Here is a 25,686-nt window from a genome sequence, read left to right as displayed (position 1 = left end):
TATATATATATATATATATATATTAAATATTTTTAGTATTCTTGGATTGACTACTTTTCATCCATGCACTTTCCTTGATCTTATTAACTTTCCATTTATTTAGAAATAAGATAGTGAGCTGTCTTATTGGTTTCTTCTATCCGTTGCCTTTTATCACCTCATATTCTCAATCTTCCCCACTATGTAATTTCACTTAATATGAGAGAGATGGTATAAGATAAGTACAATTAGTATAAATATGTATCATACAAATGGTAAGAATGTGAGGATATTGATAGGAAACTTCATAGACAATAGGGCAAAGTAAATTATTTTTCTTCAATAACACTAACAATACAACTGGAATACATAAATATAAGCACCTACAATTCGAGTGGTAGGTGATCTCTCCCAAATCCTATAATTTGAGAGGTAGGAAATCTCTCCCAAACCTTAATCATAAGACTCAAGACCCAATCTCATGCATAACCCCAACCCTAAATATATTAGCTCTATTTATACTAAACAATAATAAATGACAAATGACTACATTTTTCTTAGGTTAATAAAAGACAAAATCTCTCTTAGACACGGACGTAAAAATACTCCCCTCCCAAAAATATATTTTTTCCTTAAGGTAGTAAAAATGTTGTTGGATCAGACCGAATGACTTTCACGTGTCATCATCATTTAACAATCATTTCTATTTAATCAAAAACTCGTAATGACTCTCACCATCTCAAAATGCTGTCTTGTGCACATCCTTCGACTGCATCTGAATTTGATGGTGTTCAAACTTCTAGTCATTCTCAGAGATTATTACAATATCAAACAACTGATCTAGTAGCTTATTGATCATCGAAATCTGTGTCAACTTTGTATCCTTTTTTTCTTCCATGCTGTGCCACTCGATCAAGAATCTCAGCCCTGCGCCCTAAATCGCCCTCATCATAGTCCTCAACATCACCAATGTCCTGAACAAATTGGGATCACTGTGAAGCACCACCATGTTGTCTCCCTCCTGAATGCTCTGCAGTGTTCAAATCAATCCCTTACAGACTCTCTTGCGCTTCTCCACTTGCCTGATTCCCATCATTACTTCTGAATTTTCTTTCGTCTAGAAGACTGCCATCACAAAAAGCATTGGCACAGTTGGATGCAACCCTCCCTCGGAGCTCACCCATCGTGATTCCCTGTCCCAGGCCAAAATTCTTCGAAGCAGTCTTCTCCCTCGAAGATCAGCATGGTTAATTGCCTAATCCTAGCATCTCCACCCTAACTTTCTCTCCCCCTTGATATTTTCCTCAATGTATCGAGGGTAAAAATCTCGCTTTCGATCATAGTTGTACCCCATGTCAGCTTCTCTCATTCCTTCTTTGTACTCTTACACACCCCTTGCATAACTCCTCCATATTTTGGCCTAACCCCTCCCTCAACAATCTTTAATCCACCTTTCATCGGAGCCTCGGGAGGGGGTTCTTGATGGTTGATACTTTCCTCCTTGTGGTCTTCTTGTCCGACTCATTCCCTTCGATTTAGCCAATGATTCTTCGGTCAACCCTTGGTTAGGTTTTGCAAATTAAACTGTCGGTGGGGTATTAGATTTTATCTCTATAAGCCTTCTCATCATCTCCTCGATTCTCTCGAATCATTTTTCAATGGAGGAAATCTTTTTCTCTATCCCAGATTTATATTGGCTCACCTGTTCCTCCAATTTTTTTCTCCAAATCATTATTTTTTTGGACCGATTTTGGTCAAGAACTATACGCTGTGATCCAGCGGACTTCCCAGCTAGCTTTAATTAGGACTGTTTCGCAGGGTCACGAAAGTAGTGTTGTAGTGTCTAGATCCCATCCTCCTAGCTAGCCCAATTGAAGCCAAGTCACAACTGTATCACGATATTTCATTATTGTATGCAACAATCCTGATCATCACGTCTCAGCGAGCTCTATCGCGACTGTATCCCCTGTACGCATTCTTGGTGCAATCCCGTCAATGCAGTCGCACAATACCTTCAACTTTCTCTTATGCTCGTGCTAGGTTAAATCGCATGACCCCTTCGGTCTCACCATTTTCTTCCCTATTAGGTTTAATCGCATGAAACCTTCGTTCCCAGAAGTCCCAACTCTGATTTCAAAACTCCTTCCAAGCATGTGTATGTAACGATCCTCTCTGATCTAAACTATTCAGTAGTAGGATTTATTTTTGTGATACAATTTGATAGGAAACTCCACAAAATTTAGCGCAAGACAAATTATTTTTCTTTAATAACAAACCGAAATACATAAAGATAAGCACCTAAAATTCGAGAGGTAGACAATCTCTCCCAAATCCTATAATTTGAGAGGTAGGAAATTTCTTTCAAACCCTAACCCTAAGATGCATAACCCTAATTGTAAACATACTAGCCCTAATTATACTAAATAATAATAAATGACAAATGACTAAATTGCCCTTAGGCTAATAAAAGACAAAATCTCTCTTAGACAACGGTGTAACATATATCTGATCGTGCTCAACCAAAGAAAATAAAAATAAAAGCAGAGGATGTTTGATCATGTTAGATTGGGAGAATTGTTTAAGCCTTAGCACAATTATGAACCCGAAAGTTCAACAAAACTGATGAAACTGTACTGTCCCCATCAACCCCTCACCAATATAATTGATTTAGAATCAAGCAACTTGAAAATTCAATAATAATTAATTCCAAACAAAATGTTAACAAAAAGTTGATAAGTAATATAAATTATTGTAAATGTATGTCATTTGTTTATAAACGAATTTGTCAAATATTTCATATTAAAAAGAACTACTATCTTTTTAGTTATTTAGGGTCCATACCATTCCAATGATCGGTTCTAAACCTTAACACTCTCTACCAAATTATAGATCCTCCTCTCTCCCATAATAATTTTTTTCTTTTAAATTCCTTTTTAAAAAAAGAATAAAATCTCAAACATTTTATAATATGAAAGTGTAGCATAAGGCTAATTATTAATCGATTAGTAGGTTTTCAGGCCAGTCACAGGAAATGATGGTACATAGCCAGATTTTTATTGAATTTTAAATAGGAATCTTGTGAATAATTAATATGAATAAATATACATGCCCTCTACCTTAGGAATTAGGGAGCATACCGTTTGGGCTAGACTTCAATGGTACTCTTCCTCCTAACAAGCAAAAAATAAGAGCCTTGATAGAGCAGCCTTAAGGGCAAATATCTGGTTAATTAGCCCTAAATTAAATTTGCTCCTTTTGTAGTTTAGTTAAAAGGATCAGGGGGTTTTCTTATTAATTATTTAGATGTTATGTTAAATTGTGTTGGATAATTTTTCTATTTATGGTATAGACCCGCTAGTTTAGCTCTTGTCCCTTCAGGCAAAAAACAATCATCTGGAATAAATGCAAACAAAAGAGCCAGTCATGCTATCAGACCTTCATCGCCGAAGTCTCCAAGTGCTAGTGCTTTTGAGAGCTTGGAGGCATCAGATGAAGAAGATAATTTGGACATGGATGCTAAGATTGATAGTTCCTATTTGCATGTCAATGGAGATATTGTAAGTTCACGAACTAACTTATTTTGTTTATTTGATTTCTTAGTTTATTTTTATGTTTTTCATGTCCGTGCTTGGATATTAATCTAATTATAGCCACACTCAACGTATTGATGGATTTATATCTTGTTGTTTAATGTTAGGGCACTATGAGCATTAGCATTTCAATTCTCTGTTTTTTATTTTCTTAGCTTTTCAATTCTTTGTTCTAAAACCGGATCATGCATGTTTTTTACCTACAAATGCGAAATTTGTCAATTCATGCAACATGTTTTTTCGATGCATCTTTGCTAAAATTATTCTTAGGCACTTCGATTATCCAACAAAATTAAGAAATAATTTAGTTTGATTTTCTAATGTTATTTTAGTTGATACATCTTATTATTATCATCATCATTAGCATTTATGCCACTTATTAGCGTTGTTGACCTCAACTAAAAAAAATCAAATTTAAATTTTTTTTCTTGTTGAGTCCCCATCGCACAAGTTGCGCTTCTCCTTTCCCATATTTGCACTTGTTCTCAAGGCCCGGTCTTCTTTCTCCCTCCCTCTCCCTCTTCCTCTCTCTTACTCTCACTCTCACTTTCACTAGCCCTTGCGTTACTCTCATTCTCATGCTGTAAAGCCTTGGCTTGCATGTCTGGATTGCTTGATTTGTTCAACCGCATCTGTTGCTTGCTACAAGATGTTTCTTATCTCATAGCTACATGGCGAACAATATTCTCCAATTGGTTGTATTCTCAACTTTGTAACTTAATAGCAGCCCCCATTCTATATGATCTATATTAATGGAAAGGTTGAGCTCATAGGATGGAAGAATAAAAGATGGAGTAAAGGAGTCACATAGATGCTTTGATCTTTGAATATCTTTTTATGTTGCTGAAGTCTACCATCAACTTCAGCAACGCCTAGAAGATTTTTGCCTTTCTATCATGGCCCAATTCACCTCTTCATCAGCACACTGTGCGAAATTCCATCAGATCTACTATAATAAACATGTTCTATACATATGATGAGGGAAAACAACATATAAGAGGAAAAGAGATGTATATAAATGCAGAAAGATAAAAAAGATGGTCTACAAAATATATCTGTATGCCTAAGTTCAAAAGCCAAAGTTCAGATCATGTTTATGTTGACATCCGAGTATATTTTGAAAGGTCTGCATGATTGAATTCTCAGTTAGCATCCAAAATGAATATCCACATATTCAATTAAACTATAACAAACACGGTTTGCTACAAGTGTGAACCATATTTATTGATGGGCATTTGTTTATGGCAATTAAAAAAAAATCAAAATGAAAAATATAAATATTTGCCGAACTCACTTTGTCATACCAAACCTTCCTCTTTTGTACTCAGACATTCCCTGGGCGAGGGCCAAAGGACCCTCACAAAGTCAGGTCCTGTGCAGCGTTTCCCCCATTTTTTCCTCAGAGTTTTAAGTTAATCCTGCTTCAATCCTACTATAAGCAACCCATCTCATTTCTTTCTCCTTCTCCTCTTTCTCTCTCTTTCTAACTTTCTCACTTTATCCCTTTTATCCTTTAACAGAATAAGAAAAAGAGAAGACCCAAGAACAATAAAGAGAAAAAAATAAAGAAAGAGGCAAGAAAAAAAAAGAAGAAAATAAAAAAAAATAAAAAAAATGTATTTGACCTTATCAACTTGCTGCACATTTACCATTGTCTTGGTGACATACCTCATGTGCAGATATAATGAAATTCATAAAGCTCGTCCGACACTAAAGTATTTGCATGCATCATTCCACCTATGCATGGAAATCCCACTTTGTTAATTAAAAAAAAAAAAATGAAGGTAAAAAAAAATGTTTGCCGAGCTCACTTTGCCATATGATGCCCTCCTCTTCTGTGAGGGCCAAAGGACCCTCACAAAGTCAGGTCGTGTGCTGTGTCTCCCCCATTTTTTCCTCTCAGAGTTTGACGTTAACCCTGCTTCAATCCTACTATGAAGCAACCCCTCTTATTCCTTTCTCTCTCTCCTCTTTCTCTCTTTTTCCATCTTTATCATTTTATCCCTTTTATCCTAAAACAGAATAAGAAAAAGAAAAGAACCAAGAACAATAAAGAGAAAAAAAATAAAGAAAGAGGCAAGTGAAAAAATAAAAGAAAAAAAAAAATAATAAGTAAAAAATGTATTTGACCTCATCACTCACTGGACATTCACCGTTGTCTCTTCGACATACCTCATGTGCAGATATATTGAAATTTGTAAAGCTCGTCCGACACTAAAGCATTTGCATACATTTTTCCAACTTGGCATGGAAATCCCACTTCGCTTCTATGTTTTCTCATGCAGGAGAATACCATACACGATTTTTCTAGCATAGCGGCTAGAAGATCTATACATGCCTTTTTTTTTTTTTTGGCGCTATGTCAGTAAAAGATTAGAGCCGCCAAAAATAAGTAGTCACATTTGTTTTTGTTGATGTGACGGGAAGATTTTGTGCTATAGATTTTTGTGCAAGAAATATGCATGTCTTTCTTGTTGGGGCAACAGTAGAACACCTAGCCACAGTTATCTAAACACTCCCATATACAGTTTTTAATACTTTTTTTTTTTTGACATCGTCGATAAACCCAAATTTTGTACACGGGTGTTGGGTTGGTGTGGGGGCGGGGGAGTGCATACCAAGAGTAATAATGATCAAATTGGGTAGTTACTAATTTCAGCAAGAGCAGTGGAAATAACTCAAAAAAATAATTAATAAGATAATGGGTAAACACTACTTGGGTGTCAATCTAGGAAACAACTACAAGGCAAGATTTGGATGGACAGAGATATCCCATGAGAAAACAAACAGAAGTCTAAAAACTCTTTTGTATTTTGCCCACGCAAAACAACCCCAATTTATAATAGTTAGACTCTCCTAGTTATAAGTATGTCATCCTAAAATATAAAGACTCAAATACCAAACTAAAATACATAAACTGAAATGAAATTTTAGCTCCCACATCATTCTCCCATGGTTGGCAAGATTCCCTTATATTGAGCATTGACTGGGCTTTCAATTTTGGTTGTTGTCGAAGCAATGATGCCTGATCCATATGATCTTGTATATTGGTCTGATGCTGATGGCTGAGAGAAGCAGAATCAACATATCGTCTAGTTTGATCACTCAGCTAATCCCTTATAGCACGAGAATCTTCACCATCAGCTCGTGTGTCAACTATATATTCACAATTTTCACTCCAAAAAACCAGTCTTTTTTCAGCGCATATCCATGATTAGAGGCCAAAAATTAGTCATCGTCATACGCATTGTACACGGGCATTGACGGTGATTCCAACATTGAATCTTAGAAATCCATGGGAACATGAGGCTTCTTGATGAAATGAATTTCATTCCCTTCTTCACCCATTATCTCGAAATCATTTATCACTAAGTGTTCCTTCGTACTTTTCTGCTCCAAGGCTATATGCCTCTCTTGCATACGTTGTATTTAATGCAAAAGATCCTCCATGTACACTTCTTGATTGGTTCTTGACACGTTCTTGGGTGATGTTTCTTTGGAAAGTTGTAGAGGAGAGGAAGTAGAGAATGCAGGAGCAGCACTGCCATGAAGAACAAGAAGACAAAAACAGTCCTCTTTTGAAACTAGGTTTCAGCGAGAAAGATCAAGAATATAGCTGGTTTGTTAGTTCCAAGAAGCTGAAACCTCACCTCAAAACACAGCAAAAGGGGCTGCAACCTGAAACCACAACAGACAAGAAAGTCGAATTGGAAGAACATAAATTTTGGAAAGAAAAGACAACAACATGTGGGAAAGAAAGACAAATGGAAGGATGCAAGGGAAAGAAAGACAAACGGAAGGATGCAAGGGCTCTGATACCAAAATAATACAGACCAAAGGGGGTAGTTACTGATTTCAGCAGTAACAGTGGAAAGAACTGGGAAATATGGAGAATAACATGAAGAACAATAAAATGGCTGAACATCACGTGGGCGCCATTCCAGGATATAGCTGCAGGGCAAGATTTGGATGGACGAAAATATCTTAAGAGAAAACAAATACAAGTCTAAAAACGCTCCTATTTATTGCCCACACAAAACAACTTCTATTTATAAAGGTCAAGTTCTTCTAATTACAATTATGCCATCCTACATAAATGATAAAATAAAACACATAAACCAAGAAATATAAACTGAAATAAAATTCTAGCTCCTAATTACAATTATGCCATCCTACATAAATAATAAAATAAAACACATAAACCAAGAAATATAAACTGAAATAAAATTCTAGCTCCTAATTACAATTATGCCATCCTAATTAATGATTGCAAGAAATGCCTCAAACATGGGGGGATACCAGGAGGTTTCTAGAATTTTTAATATTGAGACTCGAACAGAAATTCATAGAACAACATTAAATAAATACTTAAAATAATGTATAAACTATGTCGAAATAAATTAAAAAAACTAGAAATTACATAAATCTAGAACTGGAATTGGACATATTGAGACTTGCAACATAAGTAAATTGTAGGGTCTATTTATAGGCAGAGAATGATCCTCTGTGGGGCTCATTCAAACAAAATAAGATTAAATGCAAGTCACTTGTAATGCATTAAACACTAAACAAATATTAAAATCCCTATTAATCATCATTGAATCCATAAATCAATGTATGCAAGCAGGCATAATGCGACCATTAATGGATAAAATTACAAAAAGCCATGCATGTAAACAACTGCCACTTTAGGCTCACACATATCTGGCATGCGTTCAAGTGAATGGCTTTCACACGTTACAAGTTGTACAAGTCCTTTTACTGATATGCACATTGATCACTAAAAATGCAATTGTGCACATCTAGAGCGACATTATGCTTCCTTAAAGAACATATATTCCTGCAAACGAAAATTTTCCAATATGATAATAAATTCATTGTCGTGTTTCACTGGTCACGTGATTGCTTCAAAATGGCATGCAAAAATGTTAAATCATCTATAGTAAATCTGTCCACATGTGCTCCGACTATTGAACTAAATGATTAATCTTAAGTCCAAGATTGTTGTGTGGGCAATCATAAATTGACTTTAAATTATCTTGCTTTCAGAATCGTGCAAATATTTTGAAAGATTTATAATTATTTTGAAAATGCATTTTTTTAGGAGCAAACCCAAATTTGTCACACGTGTTTTTGAGCACGTTGCAAGTTCGATCCTCCATATCACAAGTATTGGAGTTAGTAAGATTTGTATTAAAAAATGATGTTCATATTCATATTTTCAGTCTAATATAACAAAGATATCATCAAAGATTGAGAATTAAGTACTCTCCATTGGATCTCACGAAGGTCATTTTGCCGTTCATTTATATATGACCTTAAACTTAAAAATTTTTTTATAATGAAAAAGTATTTCAAAACAAAATATTCAATACTATTATATTTGTAAAAGACAACACTGAATTCAGCCTATAAACCTGATCTTTTTTATATAAAGATAGAGTTGAATAAGTTTGTAATTTTTTAAATAAATTAAAGTAATATGCAAGTCATAGACTGTATTCTCTATAAGCAAGCAGTTGACAAGATTTAAAATGACAAAATTAATTCTTACTAAGTTTGACTGGGGCCTTCTGATTAGGCGGTTCAATGTGAAATGACAATTGAATTAGTTGCTGTAAGAGTTTATAAGTATATTGTATTCTAAATCTTCTAAGTGTTGAATCATGGAGTGCACTTGATAGCACAAAAGATTATTCTTTAGCTAAGGTTGACTTGAAGTTATTCACTTAGACAAACATTCACTCGAAGTTTAGAAGGTCATCTTGGATGATATAACTAATGACCATTGAAAAGGGTCCATTCATTAGATTGCGTCGACTCTTTTTGTAAACTAAATATACCATAATCAATGATAACCAAGATGATAGAATCATGAGATATTGTTTAGATTCATTAGCTTTTTGCTCTAAAACCAAACTGTTACTAATATACGTTAAGCTGCAACGGTTAATGAGTAGTTTTGAATAAAAAGTTCTCTCAACACCAAGAGGGATAATTGTGGAAACCTGTGAAGCTTCAGGTGATGTTTCCTAGCATGGACTGAATGATTATCCATGATTTTATGGGAGATTTGATTTGAAATCAATTTGGAAACCTATTGATTTGTGTTTATTCCTGTAGTCGAACCCACATAGTGGAGTTAAGGCTTTGTTGTTATTGTTGTTATTGTTGTTTCTTTATCTTTATTTTATAAGTATTTCCTTTCTTAATTTGTGCTAGATATATTTGGTAAATTTGTAAGCTATTGGGGATTGATGTCCCTATATATGTACCCTACATGTGAATAAGAAAATTAAGCAATTTTCCTTCTTAAGTAATTTATACATGATATCAGAGCTTCAGATCTTACTCTAGCTGTTGAACCTCCTCTGCTAGGCCGAATCTCCTTCTTGCAACTGGATTTCTTTCATGCAAGGCCAAATCTCCCTCATGCCAGAGCCATAATTCCCTCCTGCAGCCAGACTAGCTTCCTACCAAATTGCAACCGGAAACTCTTCCTTGTAGACAGTTGAAACTTCTTTGGCCGAATTTCTCCTTATAGGCCCTTTCACAACTCTTCCCTGTAACAAAAATTCTCCTTGCTGCAGGCCCTTCGAAAATTCTCTCAGCAACCTGAAATTTTCTATTATGTGGGCCCCCTTCTTTTGGCTAAATATTTTGTGTGCAACGATAAAAGCTGCAGCAGGAAGCCAAAGCAACAACATGAAGCAGAAGCTGCAACAACGACATCAAGTAGGTATAGTAAACTGTAGTCTAACAACTAAAAGTAAGCCTAAATACGCTTAAGGTTGATGACCAAGTACGTGATATGGACGTCTAGTTCTACTTCAGAGGTTAGTTCTAAACTAGAGACTAGGAATTCTGCCCAGGCAACTCCCAAACTTTATCACAAATCACAAACTCAATAGTCATGACTACCTTTGCTCATCCCGAGTAGTATTTATATACATTTGTGGTAAAGAGAAAGAAGAACATCTCATGGGGAAAGGACGCGGTTCTCGAGATCATTGATCCCAACAATCGCACATGGAAGAATCAATGTTATATGATTATGTTGTGGATAGTCAACTCAATGACCTCTAAAGTGACATAATTTTTTACTATACAAAACTGTCAAAGATATATGGGAGGCCAGAAGGGAAACATATTCTAACATTGAGAATGCTATAGAGTTGTTTGAGATCGAAATCAAGCTTCATGATATTCGTTAAGGAGAGTTAAGTCTCACCCAAGACTTCAACACCCATACAAAGTATTGGCTATAATTGGATATGTTTGAGATGTGAAAAAGTTCACATGATGCCGTGACATTTAAATCCATCATCGAGAAGAAAAGAACCATCAAATTCATAGTATGACTAACTTAGAAATTGGGTGAGGTGAGAGGGAGGATTATGGGATGAAAACCCCTTTCGTCTAAAGCTTTTGCTGAAGTTAGGAGAGGAGAGCGGGAAGAAGCTGATACTAACTGGAAACGAAGGTTCACTAAGTACTGAAAGCTCAACCCTGTACAACCATAGTTCTTCCCATGAGTCAAAGCTCAAAAAGAATCATCCTACATGACAATTGCAAGAAGATTGGCCATATAAAAAAGAATGCTCGAAACTTCATGGAAAGCCTATAGACTGGAAACCTGGACAACAAAAGAAATATCAAGAGAAAAAAATCTAATTTTGCTACCACATCTAAAATAACGGCGGAATCATTCACTAAGGAGAAGCTTGATGTACTGAAAAAACTTCTCGGAGGTAATTAAAACAACACACCAACCCTAGAAAACACTAATTTAATATATCCTTCTTTCATCTTGCCAATAATGAGAGATTAATAACTTCAATCATAGATTCAGAAATCTCTTGTTAATTATAAGGAGACACTAATGTCATATGATCATATGACTGGAGACATCAATGCTCTAGTTAACTATCAGGAGGCTTCTACATCTAGCGGTAAGACTTGCAGATGAATCACACTCAAACATTGCTAGAAAAGTAGATGTGGAGCTCTCTCAGGATATTACTACTTGCTTTGCTTTATATGTTCCATAATTGGGCTTGTAATTTGATTTCAATCAGTAAGTTTTCTCATGATATGAAATGTATAACTAAATTTCTTGCAAACTCTTATGAATTGTAGGTGGTGGAATTGGGAAAGGTGATTGACAATGTTGAAATATTTCAAGATTTATATCCGCTTAAGGAAAGTTTTTCTCTAAACACACATCTTATCCCACCACTATATTCATCTCAAAATTTTGAGTCCGTGGAGCTTGCTTGTAAAAAAAAAGATCATGTTATGACATTGTCTCCAAGGAAATTCTAATTTCAATTATTTTGTTAAGTTGTATCCTCATTTGTTTAACAATAAAAAATCAAACTTTTATCAATATGTGATTTATCAACTTATCAAACGCACTAGAAATAGCTTTCTCATGATTTAGTATAATCCCTCACACCTTTTTTTCGTTATTCACAATGATAATTAAAAACCTTTAAAGGTGAAAACTCTTAAGTGGAGCTTGATAGTTTATCCCATTTATTGATGATTACACTAGAATTACTTGGGTATTTCTAATGGAAGAGAAATCTTAAACAACTCAAATATCTCAAACCTTGAATGACATGATTCAAACTCAATTCCAATGTAAAATTCATATCCTTGATACTGATAATGTAAAGGAATATTTAACTCCATCAGTGGATCCTACATTTCGAAGAATAGAATCATCCAAGTGAGTTCATGTATTGATACCTATAACAAAATGAGTTATAAGAGAGAATAACATATATTTTCTTGAGATATCCCACTTAATTATGATTTTTTATTAAGTTCAAAAATATTTTTTTGGAAAAACAGTTGTTATTGCAATATATCTTACTAATTGAATGTCTAACCGGACACTTAACTTCAAAACAAAACTTCATGTTTTGATGGTTACATATCCTCACTTTACAGCTCTCTCCTACTATACTATTAAAAATCGTTGAGTGCGTATTCTTTGTTCATATCAATTCCCCAATTTGCACCAAACTTGACCCTAAATTTATCAAGTGTATTTTCCTTGGAACACCTCCAACAAAAAGGGATAATGTTATATATTACCAAAAAATACTACAACTCTATGGATATCACTTTTTGTTTAGGAGGAGAGTACAAATGAATATCAATTTTGGGATGCACTTGATAACAAATACACTGTAACCTCATATACAATTTTTTCCACACATTTTCCACTTGATTCTCCCACTCTTAATGAGGATATCCAACCAACCCAACCTGAAGTCCACAACAAAGAACTCGTGTGTACGCTAGGAGGAAGAAAAAATTTGAGAATGCATAAGACAACTTGCGAAGATAGGTTGCTCTAAACCAACCCAAGACCATATTTTCCTAAATTTTTTGATGAGGATCCAAGTACTTATGGGTTATCCTCTTCATCTTCTAATGCTGATGATAAAGAAAGCTACACTAGATACCCAATTCAGGAGCATGTAGCTTATGAGAAACTATCTACAACTTATAGAGCTTTTATATTTAATATTGATAGTGTGCAGATTCCTAAATTCATTCATGAAGCTCTTGAAAATCCAGAATGAAGGAAAATAGTGAAAGAGTAGATTTGGGCACTACAATATAATAGCACATGGGTTCTTGTTAAATTTCCTCAGGTTAAGAAGTCAGTTGGTCGCAAGTGATTGTTTAACATCAAATACAAAGCTAACAAGAGTATTGAGAGATTCAAAGTCGGACTTTTTGCAAAATGTTTCAGGCAAGCCTATGGGATTAACTCCCAGGAGACCTTCACACTAGTTCCTAGAGTTCTCCTTTGAGTAACAGTTAACAAGGAATTGAGATTGTATCAACTTGACATAAAAAATACTTTTCTGAATGTGGATCTGGAAGAAGCGGGCGTGGAGGTACTAGCAGGACTTGAGAATGCTTCCAACAAATATCTAGTATGCAAACTCAGGAAGTTTCTCTATGGGCTTGAGCAATCATCAAAGATGTTTGAAATGTTTGCTAGAACTATGAATTCCAATGGATATTCTCAATATTACGCTGATCACACATTGTTCATAATACACCTAGAGAGATAAAATTGATGCACTAATTATATATGTGGATGATATAATTCTTAGCAGTGATGATGAAATAAATTCTTAAAATCTAAGAAGTGCTTGCCGTGAGTTTGAAATCAATGACCTAGGTATGAAGGTTGCTAGGTTCAAGAAAAACATTGATATTTCACAGAGGAAATACATCCTAGATCTACTAAAGGAAACAATGATGATTGGATGCAAACTTGCTAATACTCCATTGGAACACAACAAGAAGTTTAACTAGGAAGAAGAAAGCATATTTGTGGATAATAGAATATATCAAAGATTTTTTTTAAAAAACTCATTTATTTGTCACATATTAGGTTAGATATTGCATACTCTATTAGTTTTGTGAGCCAACATATGAGCACAAATGGAGAGTATTTGGATTGGATTCTGAGGTTTCTCGAGAAATCTCATGGTTATGTATAAATTTTTGAGAAATCTAGAAATAGAGTGGTGGAAGTCTACACTGATGCTAATTAGGCTGAAAAACTCGTTAACAAAAGGTTCGTGTGTATGAGAAACCTGGTTACATGGAAAAGTAAAAAGAAAGTTGATGTTTCTAGAAGCAGTGCAGAATTAGGGTATATAGCACTTGCCTTGGGAATTTGTGAACGGGCCTGCATTCAGAAATTGTTAAGGGAACTAGGATCTACCTCCAATAGGCCTATACATGTGTTTTTAGACAGTCAAGCAGTTATCAGTATTGTCAAGAATCTTGTGCATTATAATAGAACCAAACATATTAAAGTTGATAGACACTTTATATCTTAAAATGCTATTGGGAGAATTATACAGCTAAGCTACAACCCGTCATGTCAAGAAATTGTTGATGTCTTCACTGAAGCTCTTCTTTTGAGTACTTTCTCAGAGTTCAATACCAAGCTTGATTTCTACAACATCAATGACCCAACTTGAGGGGGAGTGTGGAAATTTGAGAAGTTTTGTGTGGTGTTTCCCAGCTATCCAAGATCTTATGGCAGATTTGATTGGAGATCAATTTGAGAGCCTCTTGATTTGTGTTTTTCCCTTTCCTATTTATGTTTCTTTATCTTTTATTTCAGAATTTTTTTACTTTCCTAATTTAGGCTAGATATATTAATAACTTTGTAAATTAGGAGGGATTCACGTTCCTATTTATATAACTTGCATGTGAATAATGAAATTAAACATTTTTCCTTCCCAAGTGATTTCTACAATGATGACCCTAAAAGCTTGTGCTTATGAGAATACTAATACCAAATCATAAAATCTAGTTACATGAAAGCAAAATTTCTAAAAAAGTGTTTTATCTAGTTTTATTTTGCCTAATAAAATTTGAGCCGCAATACAAATTAAACTCTCTTAGGAGAAAGCAAGAATTTGCAGAGCCCATATTACTCAAATTTAGTAATCATCAATCTCATTTTATTCTTGTTGAGTGTTAAATGAGGAACATCATTTGATGCGAATTATTACAAATCATTCATTAGAGATTCTGAATTTAATAATTTTGCTAATTCTGAAAGCATGAACGCCTTGAGGAGCCCTACTGAGGTTAGCGTTGGCTTATGTCATGCATGTTTTCTCGCTAATCAGAATTACCAGACAAATATTGTTTCTCTTAAGGCCTTGGCATGAATAAAAGAAAATTGGATTTCTGGTGGCAATTTTGCCACCTTTTGTGAAATTGATTGTCTTATACTTATTTGGCAATTTTTTTTCATATCAGGTTTATGGTTGAAGGCATCACCATAATGACATTATCATGTTGTCATCTATCCTCATTTAGCTTCACATCCAACATCCAAAATTTGATAGTATCTCAATGTATATGCATAACTAAGCATGCTTCATGATGTTTTTACCCCTTTTGACCGTCAGCTTTATTGAATATTGAGGAACGTTGATGATTTGTTTTCAATTTCATTCCCATATTATAGTTATTCAATGTTTAAATCATTTCCAAAGCGATTGTTTTATGGAAGGTTTTGATACATACCACTCAATTCCTATGTTTTTAGATATCAGACACCTAAACTTCAATTTTTACACATATATACTTCCTTTCCTATGCACAAAAAGGTGTAGCTGTGATATGAAATCTTTGGTTGGTATAAATGTAAAAAAAAAGTTTAAATTTTTAGATATGTAAATATATAGGAATTGGGTGCTATTTATGTAAATGCCACTTATTTCAATTGCAAATATCTCTATGCAGGCATCAGAGCACATTAATTTGTTTCAAGCTACCTCAGACAGCATTATTGTTAACGCAGAGGCGAAGCCATTGCCTTCTGCTAACATGATACGGTCACATAGTGTTTCCGGCGATTTGCACGGTGTTCAGCCGGATCCAATTGCTGCTGATATTCTGAGAAAAGAGCCTGAACAAGAGACATTTATCAGACTTAAAATCACGCCAAATGGTAGTGAAGTTTTATCTTCGAGTCTTGCTGGCTACATTTTCATTACTTATCTTGGGTCGATATTATGAAGAATGCTTAATTGCGACAGAAATTCACAGAAAACTCTATCTTTCTAATTATTTCTATCCATGAAAATAGTTTTTAACATTTTTTTAAACCCATTTTCCTGCATTTTATAGGGATGCCTCCTATGTATTTTTAGAGCTTATATAATTTCCGCCTGAAATGTCATTGGACAGTTTACGTTGTACTTGTATTGTGGCTTAAAGAGGCATTTACATACATAGCACACAACTCTTATGTGTTTACACATCTCTCGCCTAAACTTTTGTACTTACACACAAAACACTCAAATATTTAATGTCGCATAAAAAATAACAGCATTGCCACCAAATTTCAATAGTCAAATCCACTTTTTCATGCATAGTTTATAGCACCAAAGTGTTATCTATGTAAATATGAAAGTTTAGGTGTGAGATATGTAAACACATAAGAATTATGTGCTACTAATGTAAATTTCCCTTTATATTTTACTTATCCACATGCATACCTCACAATTCTTTTGTATTTACATATTTAACGCACAAAGTTTGATATTTACATCTATAAAATTTTGGTGCCCTAAACCTATGCATGAGAAGGCGTATTGCACTTTTAATAGGGCAGTGATGGTTTCATTTTTTTTATGTGATAATAAAGATTTGTGTGGTGTACATGTCAATATGAATGATTTGGTGTTAGATGGGTAAATACATGATAATTTTGTGGTATGTATGTAAATGCCTGTTATTTTTATTCATGCTATTGAATTGGTTTCCTTGTCAGCACTCTTTGAAAAATTTTGCTCTATAACTGGCTGATTATTTTCTTAATTTGCTTCAATTATAGAGACACCATCCGTGGACGAAGTTGAGGTTTACAAAATTGTTCAGGAATGCCTTGAGATGAGACAAAGCTATTTATTTAGAGAAGAAATTGCTCCATGGGAGAAGGAAATCATAACTGACCCAAGTACACCAAAACCCAACCCAAATCCTTTTGCTTATGCAGCTGAGCAAAAAACTGATGTAAGTTTGCCAAATTCGATGTTTTATGTACTTCTCTTATGTTTGTATAACTTGTTTAGTGTCCGGCATTTTTAATAGTTGTTTTATTTTTCCTTATTTACAGCATACTTTCCAAATGGTTGATGGGGTTGTGCATGTTTATCCGAATGCAAATTGTAAGTATCTAAGTGTACATTTTGATTCATTGGCCCAATCCATCGCTTTTCCTCTCCCCTGGTCTTATCTAGGGCTGTCAAATCGGGTTCGCGGGTCAGGTTCAATTTTGGCCCAAAATTGACCCAACCCGAAACTACTTGATATGAACCTAGTCCGAATATTAAACAGATCAGGAAGTCCAACCCAAACCTGACCCGTATAACCTATTTAACGTTAGTCATAACAACTATTCAAATCGATTGTAGGACAATTTCAGGTCGATTTTGTGTCAATTTCGGGTCAATCTTAGGTCAATCTCTATTAGGCAGGTCAAATTCAAGTCAATTTTGCCATTTTGGGTCAACCTTAGGTTGGTCAATCAACCCAAACATGACATGAAAATTTAACTGGGTTTGGATTCCTAACGCGAACTTGACATGAAAATAATTTGGGTCAACCCGAATTTGTATTTTTTGAGTCGAGTTCGATTTATGTTGGCTTGTATGGTCAATTTTTGATATGCCTAGTCTTGCCAACCAATTTTTAATATTATAGTTTTCATATTCTTCAGCTAAAGAGAGGATATATTCTGTTGCTGATGCCACAACCTTTTTTACGGATTTGCATCACATACTACGGGTACTTGCAGCGGGAAATATCCGAACTCTTTGTCATCATCGGTTAAATCTTCTTGAACAAGTAATGGCCTGACTAATCTGAAACATAATCTAGTTTCTTTTGTCAACTTGAAACTTTACTTGCATTTTTGTCCACTCATTCTCTTAGCGTCTTTTTTATTATTATTTATTTATTTATTTTTATTTCTATGATACAGAAATTCAATCTTCATTTGATGCTCAATGCGGATAGAGAATTTCTTGCGCAGAAAACTGCACCTCATCGTGATTTCTATAATGTTAGGAAGGTTGATACTCATGTTCATCATTCAGCATGCATGAACCAGAAGCATCTTTTAAGATTTATTAAATCAAAGTTGAGGAAAGAACCTGATGAGGTGCAATTATTATTATTACTATTATTATTATATTCTTGATAATTTTTTCTTTCCTTCTTGCAATCATTTGATTACTGATAATTATGCTTGTGTTATTTAATAGGTTGTAATTTTTAGAGATGGAACTTACTTGACTCTAAAAGAGGTTTTTGAGAGCTTAGATTTGACTGGGTAATTCTCATATTTTCACTTTTGTCCCATAAAGGTGCTTATATGCTTGTCTTCTTTCTTAATATTTCATTTGCAAATTAGGTATGATCTTAATGTTGACCTACTAGATGTTCATGCTGACAAGAGTACCTTTCATCGTTTTGACAAGTTCAATCTCAAGTACAATCCGTGCGGCCAGAGCAGGCTTAGGGAAATTTTCTTGAAGCTGGATAATCTCATCCAAGGTATACTTTTTTTGGGAAATTTACATACATATCACACAATTCTTGTATATATATATATATATCTATTTATCTATCTAACACCTATGCATGAAAAGCTGTATTTCACTTTTATAAAGGTAGTGATGGTGGTATTTTTTATGCGATATTAAAGATATGAGTGGTATGCATGTAAATATGAAAGTTTAGGTGTTGGATATGCGTATGCATAAAAGTTATGTGATATGTATGTAAATGCCCTTACCTTTTTTTTTCCTCTTCTTTCCAATTACGCAGAAGTGCATGATTTTAAATTCGTATTTACTTTTAACAGAATTTATTTATTTATTTTTTTTGGTTAGAGAACTCTCTGCTTGTGTTCTTGTACTTTTTTCATTCTATTTTCCTAGCTAATAAATAACACCAAGATTTCATGAATTACTGCTATACTTTCACCATGTTTACTGCACCACATCGTGATTTCCTTTCCAACTATAATTATTCAACCAATGTGAACTTATATATTTCGCTTACATCGAGTCTCGATTTGTTTGATATGTGCAAATGTACAAGTTTTGTAGCTAAAATGAAAATAATGAGCATATATTTTAAAATAGTTAATATTTAGCTTTTATGTACATGTTCTTCCTTAATTTTGTTAGCATTGACATAAGAAATTTTTTTTTTTTCTGTTTCATTTGCCAGGTCGTTTTCTTGCTGAACTGACAAAGCAAGTATTTTCTGATCTGGGTGCAAGCAAATACCAGGTGATTCCAACTTGCGAGGCTCCTTCTCTATGCCATATCCATTCTTTTTTATTTATTATAGTTATGCATATTGTTTTCCAGTTTGTTGTTGAAAAATTGATGGAAATCACCCTTATATAGTTTTCGTATGCTTATCTTTCACCTCCATGTGAAATTCCATCTCGTTTTTTAGTTGCATAAAGTAATTAAAAAAGTCATTAGGGTCTTGTATACTTGATGTGAATATTTATGATTAAGCCTGTCAATGTTGCTTGATATATACAAAAAAAAAAAAAAAAAAGACAAGAATTGGCTTAGTTTAGCTAGTTTTTTAAACAAATGATTTGACTTTGAAAAGCATCATAAGTTCGTTTAATAAATGAGCTAAACATGGATGGGAGCCAATTTGATCATGTTTGGGCTGATTGTAACTCGAGCTTATTATAAAATTATGAATATTGGATGATTGGTTGAATATAAATATAACATCCTTTTAACTTCTATTACTTAGGAAATTGTATGAAAAAAAAAATAAAAGAAAACTTTTTCTTGCGATCTAATACTTTAATTTTGAAACTTTCAATGCATCTGATGTCATATAGGCTAGCTTCTTAGACATGTTCGACTCATGTGTGATCAATAGAAAATGCTCTGATCTTGAACTAGAGATTTTAAACTTTAACTAGTGTGCAGTCATACCATGGTTTGAATACATGCAATATAAAGCTCTCCTCTTTGCTTGTTTGAAAATTGGGGGATTTACGTACATAGCTCTCCAAACATTTAAAATTACATACCTCAAACACAAAATCTCATATTTACATTTAAAACACTCTGTTCCTGAAGTTAGCCAAATTTCACGGCTCTGTTGGACTGATATCAATGCTTCGACTACCAGTGAAAGTTTCCCACCTCATTTGCCTCCAAGCACTCCTCATTCACCATTTCAATAGATGCCTCGCCATGGCCTTTTCCTCTCACCCCATTGACTCAATTTGGAGGAGGGCCAGCTGGTCTTCGAGCTCTGAGAGGCAGAAGACATGTAGTTGCTCGTTCTATGCCTCCTCTAGTAGTTACTTTCTGACTCGATGGAGCTGCTGTCCTGTCTTTGCAAATGCTCGCTAGAGCAGCTTTCTCTGATTTGCAATAGAAAAGGAAGAAATGAAATATTAAAATCACCTGAGCTACATGACACGTAGCTGCTATAATATAACCCCGTTATTCCTTCGTTACCTATCTGCCTAAACTCGCATGGGAATGACAGAGTCGTACTGCCCCATTTGTTGGTACTTATGCTCCATTCTGCGGGTCCTCTATTAGATGATCACTTGTATGGCTAACTATTTCGAAAGTGATTCCCCTGTTTGGTCGTAGATTCGTCGCTTAAGTTAGTGATTCGTTCTTTATCTGATCTAAAATTATATTGTTCTAGTAGAACGAGAGACTGCATGTTTTCTGCCTTTCAGAGCTCGAAGACCGGCTGACCCTCCTCCAAATTGAGTCGATGGGGTGGGAGGCAAAGGCCATGGCGTTGGCATGGTGAGTGCATGGAGGCAAATGATGTGGGAGGCTTTCACTCGTTGTCAAAGCATTGAGATTCGGCCGCGGGAGCCGTTAAATGGCTAACTTCAGTAATAGAGTGTTTTAAATGTAATTATGAGAGTTTAGGTGCAAGATTTGTAATTTTAAATGTTTGGAAGACTATATATGTAAAGCCCCCTTGAAAATTTTGCAAGAAGGTATGTGTCTCACATATTATGAGGCCCACTCTACCTCGAGGCATGCCTCAATTCTGGCGAGGTGTACGCAATTTGTTTTAGTGGTTTCCTTAAAATAAGTAAAATAACTTTAATAAAAATTCCTCGCTTACCTATATGTTATATAACTGAGGGTGTAATTCAAGTTGTTGCTGTCAACATACTCATTGTTTTAAACTCTGATAAAATATTGAAGTTGGTGTTTGCAACACCCTAGCATATCACTCTATTTTTGTTTAACATCATTCCTATGGTTATTTTACAAGGGAGAGGACCTTTTTTTAAGAAGTTTGGATTTCTAGGTGTAAAAGTTCTCTTTTATGCTAATTTTGTTGGGTGCGTTGATGATAGGAAATCCACATTTGGATATTCTATGTTTGCGGGAGGTAATTTGGTCATATGGAGTGAAAAATAAATTGTGTTAACCAGCTCATATTGAGGCAAAATATAGAGCCATGACATTCTATATTTGTGATAATACGGGCTGAAATATTTCTCGGGGAAATTTGTTTCAAATTACTCGATCTATTATTTGAAATTGTTGTAATTAACCTCATATTTAGTGGTTTTGCGTTTCATGTCGGAACAAATTATACTGAAGTTGATAGTCATTTTATTGGAGATGTAGTACTTTCATAGAAAATTATAACTGTCCATGTTCCCAACTTTGAACTATGTTTTGCCATTGTTCTGGTTCTAGTTCAGTTTTTCAAGGTATGTAACAAGCTGAAGCTTAATTATATATTTTTCAGCTTGAAGGGGAGTGTTGGAAAATACTAAATGGAAAATTGTTTTTTGAAAAGAAAAAACCTTATTTGTTTATTAGCTCGAGATACGATTTTCATATTTGATGCTATCTCCTGTTTCATTTGAAAAAGAACTTTTATATTTACTATATTTGCCTATTTCAAGGCATTCCTCCCAGTTAATTAGATACACAATGGATACTCCCTATACAATTTTACACTTTTAATTCTTTAATTTTATGCATGATTAGTTTAATTGGTGATATAATCATTTGTACTTCTCTTTAGTCTACATAAATAAATCTGTAAATTATTGCATTTTATGTTTGTTCTTTAGTTAACTCAAAGCCTCATTATTTGTACCTTCTTATTTCAGATGGCTGAGTATAGGGTTTCAATTTACGGGAGAAAGCAGAGCGAGTGGGATCAACTTGCAAGTTGGATAGTAAATAATGAATTATATAGTGAGAATGTTGTGTGGTTAATACAGGTATTGCTGCCCATTCCATTATGTTTTTTAAGACACTATCATGACTATTTCATTCTTTACTCGGTGCTTTTTTAGTTTGTGGAGTTTATTTCATTCCCACTCATTTAGTAAATATTTTTGCTTCTTTAATTTTGAATTGAATGTGTATATTATATATAAGTGCTATATGTTAGGATCTTGACTTGATAATTTAGTCAAGTGAAACTTTAAAATTTGCGGTCTTTTAGAATGAGTAGAGATAAAATTTTTTGTCAATCATATTAGAAGGTTGTTAGCTAATTTGTTATTTAGATAACTTTTGAGTCAATATTTAAGAATTAATTAGGTTTGAAATCATTTCCTTTAACCTTCTATATATATATATATATATATATAAAGGTTTGAGGGCTTAAGCTGTGCATTAATTGGGATTAAATCAGAGAGTAGCTTTTTTTTTTATTAGTCAGATTAGAGATATAAAATTAGCTATTGGAGTAATTAAAGAAGAGAGGGGGAGAGAGAGAGAGAGAGTGAAAGATAAGAGATTAAAAATGTTTTTTTTACAATTGTGGAGTATCATCTTGTTGTAGTGAAATCATGGTTGTATTTAAAGTTTTGTGGCAATCTCAATGACATTTTGAAGCTGTATTATTAGGACTTTTAAATGGGTTAAATATTAATTAATTCTTTAATTTATTATTTTTTTCGTGCTGTCTTATCCACATTTGCCTTGAAAGAGTTGGGGCATCTATCGTGGGGTTGAGATGTAAAGAATTATGTTGGCAACAACAACAAAGCCTTAATCCCACTGCAGGTGGTCGGCTGCATGAATTCTTTTTCTCCATTATGTCCTATTTAGTATCATATTTTCATTTATTTCTAATAAATTAAAATCATTTTTTATACAATAAGCTCGTCTTCCTAGGTCTACCTTTGTCTTTCTTAACATAAGTCGAATCTAAAACATCTTCTCTCCTAATTGGATCTCAGATGGTCGATATTTAATGTGACCAAACCATCTAAAATGACTTTCTCTAATTTTGTCCGTCACAGGAGCTACACCAACCCTATCACGGATATATTCATTTCACATTTTGTCTCTAAGTATAAAGCCACTCATTCACCTAATCGTTCTCATCTCGAGAACGCCTTAACTTTGTATTATGCTTCTCTTTTAAAGGCCAACATTCAATGACATAGAGCATTGTAGGTCTCACCACCGTCTTATAAAATTGTCCTTTCAGTCTAAGCGGTACTTTTCTATCACACAAAAGGCCCGAAGCATTCCTCTACTTCAACCAACTTGAATTCTACTGTTAACATCCCCATCTATATCACTATCGCTTGTACAACAAACCCGATATATCTAAATCGTTCACACCTTTTAATAATTAGATCACCCAAAGTTACACTTCTGTCACTAGACCCACTACTACTAAAATTACATTCCATGTATTCAGTTTTTGCTCTTTTTACATTCCATGTATTCAGTTTTTGCTCTACTCAAATGAAGGCCTTTAGACTCCAATGTAGACCTTCATAAATCAAGTTTTTTTCCTGGGCTCTTTCTCTCTTCTTATCCATGAGAAGGATATCATCAACAAAAAACATACACCAAGGTACATCCTTCTATAAATGTCCAGTAAGACCATCCATAACTAAAGCAAAAAGACATGGGCTTAAAGCCAATCCTTGATGTAATCCAACAGAAATAGGAAAATATTTGGTCAATCCTCCTTCAGTTCGAACACAAGTAACTACTCTAGTATACATATCTTTAATGACTTGAATATGAGTCATATCAACATCTTTCTTCTCAAGAACTCTCTAAAGGATATCTCCTAGAATCTTATCGTAAGCTTTTTCTAAATCAATAAAAATCAAATGTAGATTCTCTTTATTATCTCTAAACTTCTCCATCAAACCTCTCAATAAATGTATAACTTCCATGGTAGACCTGTCCGACATAAATCCAAATTGATTATGAGAAATATTTGTAATACGTCTTAACCTATGTTCAATTACCCTCCCATAATTTTAAAGTATGACACATCAACTTAATTCCTTTATAATTTGAACACTCTTGTGCATTCCCTTTATTCATAAAAATGGGGACCAAAATACTCTTCCCCCACTCCACAGACATCTTTTTAGTATTTAAAATAATATTAAAGAGTTTAGTAACCCAAGAAACTCCCAAATCTCCTAAATATTTCCATACTTCCATTGGGATATCATCAGGTCCTACAGACTTTCCACCCTTAGTTTTCTTTAAAGCCTCCTCAACTTCTTTTTTACTAACGCGACGATAAAAATGAAACGTTTTATTATTATTAACGATATTAAGACCACTAAGGTCAATCATATTTTCAGAAACATCGATAAAAAGTTTATCAAAATAACTCACTCACCTATGTAGAATATCTTTTTCTAAGAAAATCATTTTTTTATTTTTCATCTTTAATATACTTTACTTAAGTTAAATCTTTAATTTTCTTCTCTTTGTTTGACTAGCTTATACATATATTTTTCACCATTTTTAGTATCCAATACATTATAAAGATCATTAAAAGTAGAATTTTTAGCGTCATAGATTGTTCTTTTAAACTTCCTACGGGTTGTTTGATATTTTCTCAATTCTCTAAGCTTTTAAATTTAAACTAACTTTTATAACATAACTTCTTATATTTTATCATAACTTCTTATATTTTATCTTTATATTTTATCTTTTCTTGCACATTATTATTTCACCACCAACGATTTTTATTTATTGAAACTTTTTCTTTTGTTTCTCCAAATATATCTTTTGTTACTTGTTTAATAGTGTGTTACTTTATCTCACATCGCATTTGCTTCTTCATTAATATCCCAAATTTTGAAATCTTGAATTTTACTCATAAAAATAATTTTATTTGTCTTTTATATTCTCCCATCTAATTCTACGATGATGAATCATAGTATTCTTTATTTTACAACTTTTCATCTTAAAATCTAGAACTAATAAACGATGTTGGATACTTAAATTCTCACTTAGAATGACCTTACAATCTTTATAATCTTGACGATATTTTCTTCTTATAAGAAAATAATCAATTTGTGTTTTATTAGATCAATTCTTATAAGTAATAAGATGTTTATCTCTTTTCTTGAATAAAGTATTAGTAATAACAAAATCATACGTTAAAGCAAAATCTAACATAGCTCTAACTTCTTCATTAGTCACTCTAAAATCATAGTCACATGAATATTTCTGAAATCTTCCACCACTATCGACATGTCCATTTAAATCTCTCCAAT

General features: G+C 33.8%; 1 protein-coding gene and 1 long non-coding RNA gene across 3 annotated transcripts in view; one reads left to right on the top strand and one right to left on the bottom strand.

Annotated features, from left to right (window-relative positions):
- Window positions 1-25,686, top strand: part of LOC110023708 (AMP deaminase) — a 45,780-nt gene that overhangs the window by 9,507 nt on the left and 10,587 nt on the right. Inside the window, exons 2-11 of the mRNA XM_020723249.1 lie at window positions 3,358-3,536; window positions 15,876-16,083; window positions 16,972-17,150; window positions 17,254-17,305; window positions 17,857-17,984; window positions 18,121-18,300; window positions 18,404-18,471; window positions 18,553-18,695; window positions 19,377-19,438; window positions 22,297-22,410. Of these exons, the coding sequence (XP_020578908.1) occupies window positions 3,358-3,536; window positions 15,876-16,083; window positions 16,972-17,150; window positions 17,254-17,305; window positions 17,857-17,984; window positions 18,121-18,300; window positions 18,404-18,471; window positions 18,553-18,695; window positions 19,377-19,438; window positions 22,297-22,410 (1,313 nt within the window). The remainder of the gene's footprint in view (window positions 1-3,357; window positions 3,537-15,875; window positions 16,084-16,971; window positions 17,151-17,253; window positions 17,306-17,856; window positions 17,985-18,120; window positions 18,301-18,403; window positions 18,472-18,552; window positions 18,696-19,376; window positions 19,439-22,296; window positions 22,411-25,686) is intronic.
- LOC110023710 lies at window positions 3,870-7,674 on the bottom strand. Of its 2 annotated transcripts, XR_002293933.1 has the most exons (5): window positions 7,220-7,674; window positions 5,700-7,110; window positions 5,381-5,581; window positions 5,238-5,306; window positions 3,870-5,080 (listed from the first exon to the last, which is right to left on the bottom strand). It is a non-coding gene; the product is annotated as an uncharacterized LOC110023710 (long non-coding RNA). The 2 variants fall into 2 exon arrangements; XR_002293932.1 differs by having other exon boundaries at window positions 5,700-7,674.

Source organism: Phalaenopsis equestris, unplaced genomic scaffold (assembly GCF_001263595.1).
Source record: "Phalaenopsis equestris unplaced genomic scaffold, ASM126359v1 Scaffold000226, whole genome shotgun sequence".
In the NCBI taxonomy this organism is placed as follows: Eukaryota; Viridiplantae; Streptophyta; class Magnoliopsida; order Asparagales; family Orchidaceae; genus Phalaenopsis; species Phalaenopsis equestris.
This window is presented reverse-complemented; position numbering and strand designations above follow the sequence as displayed.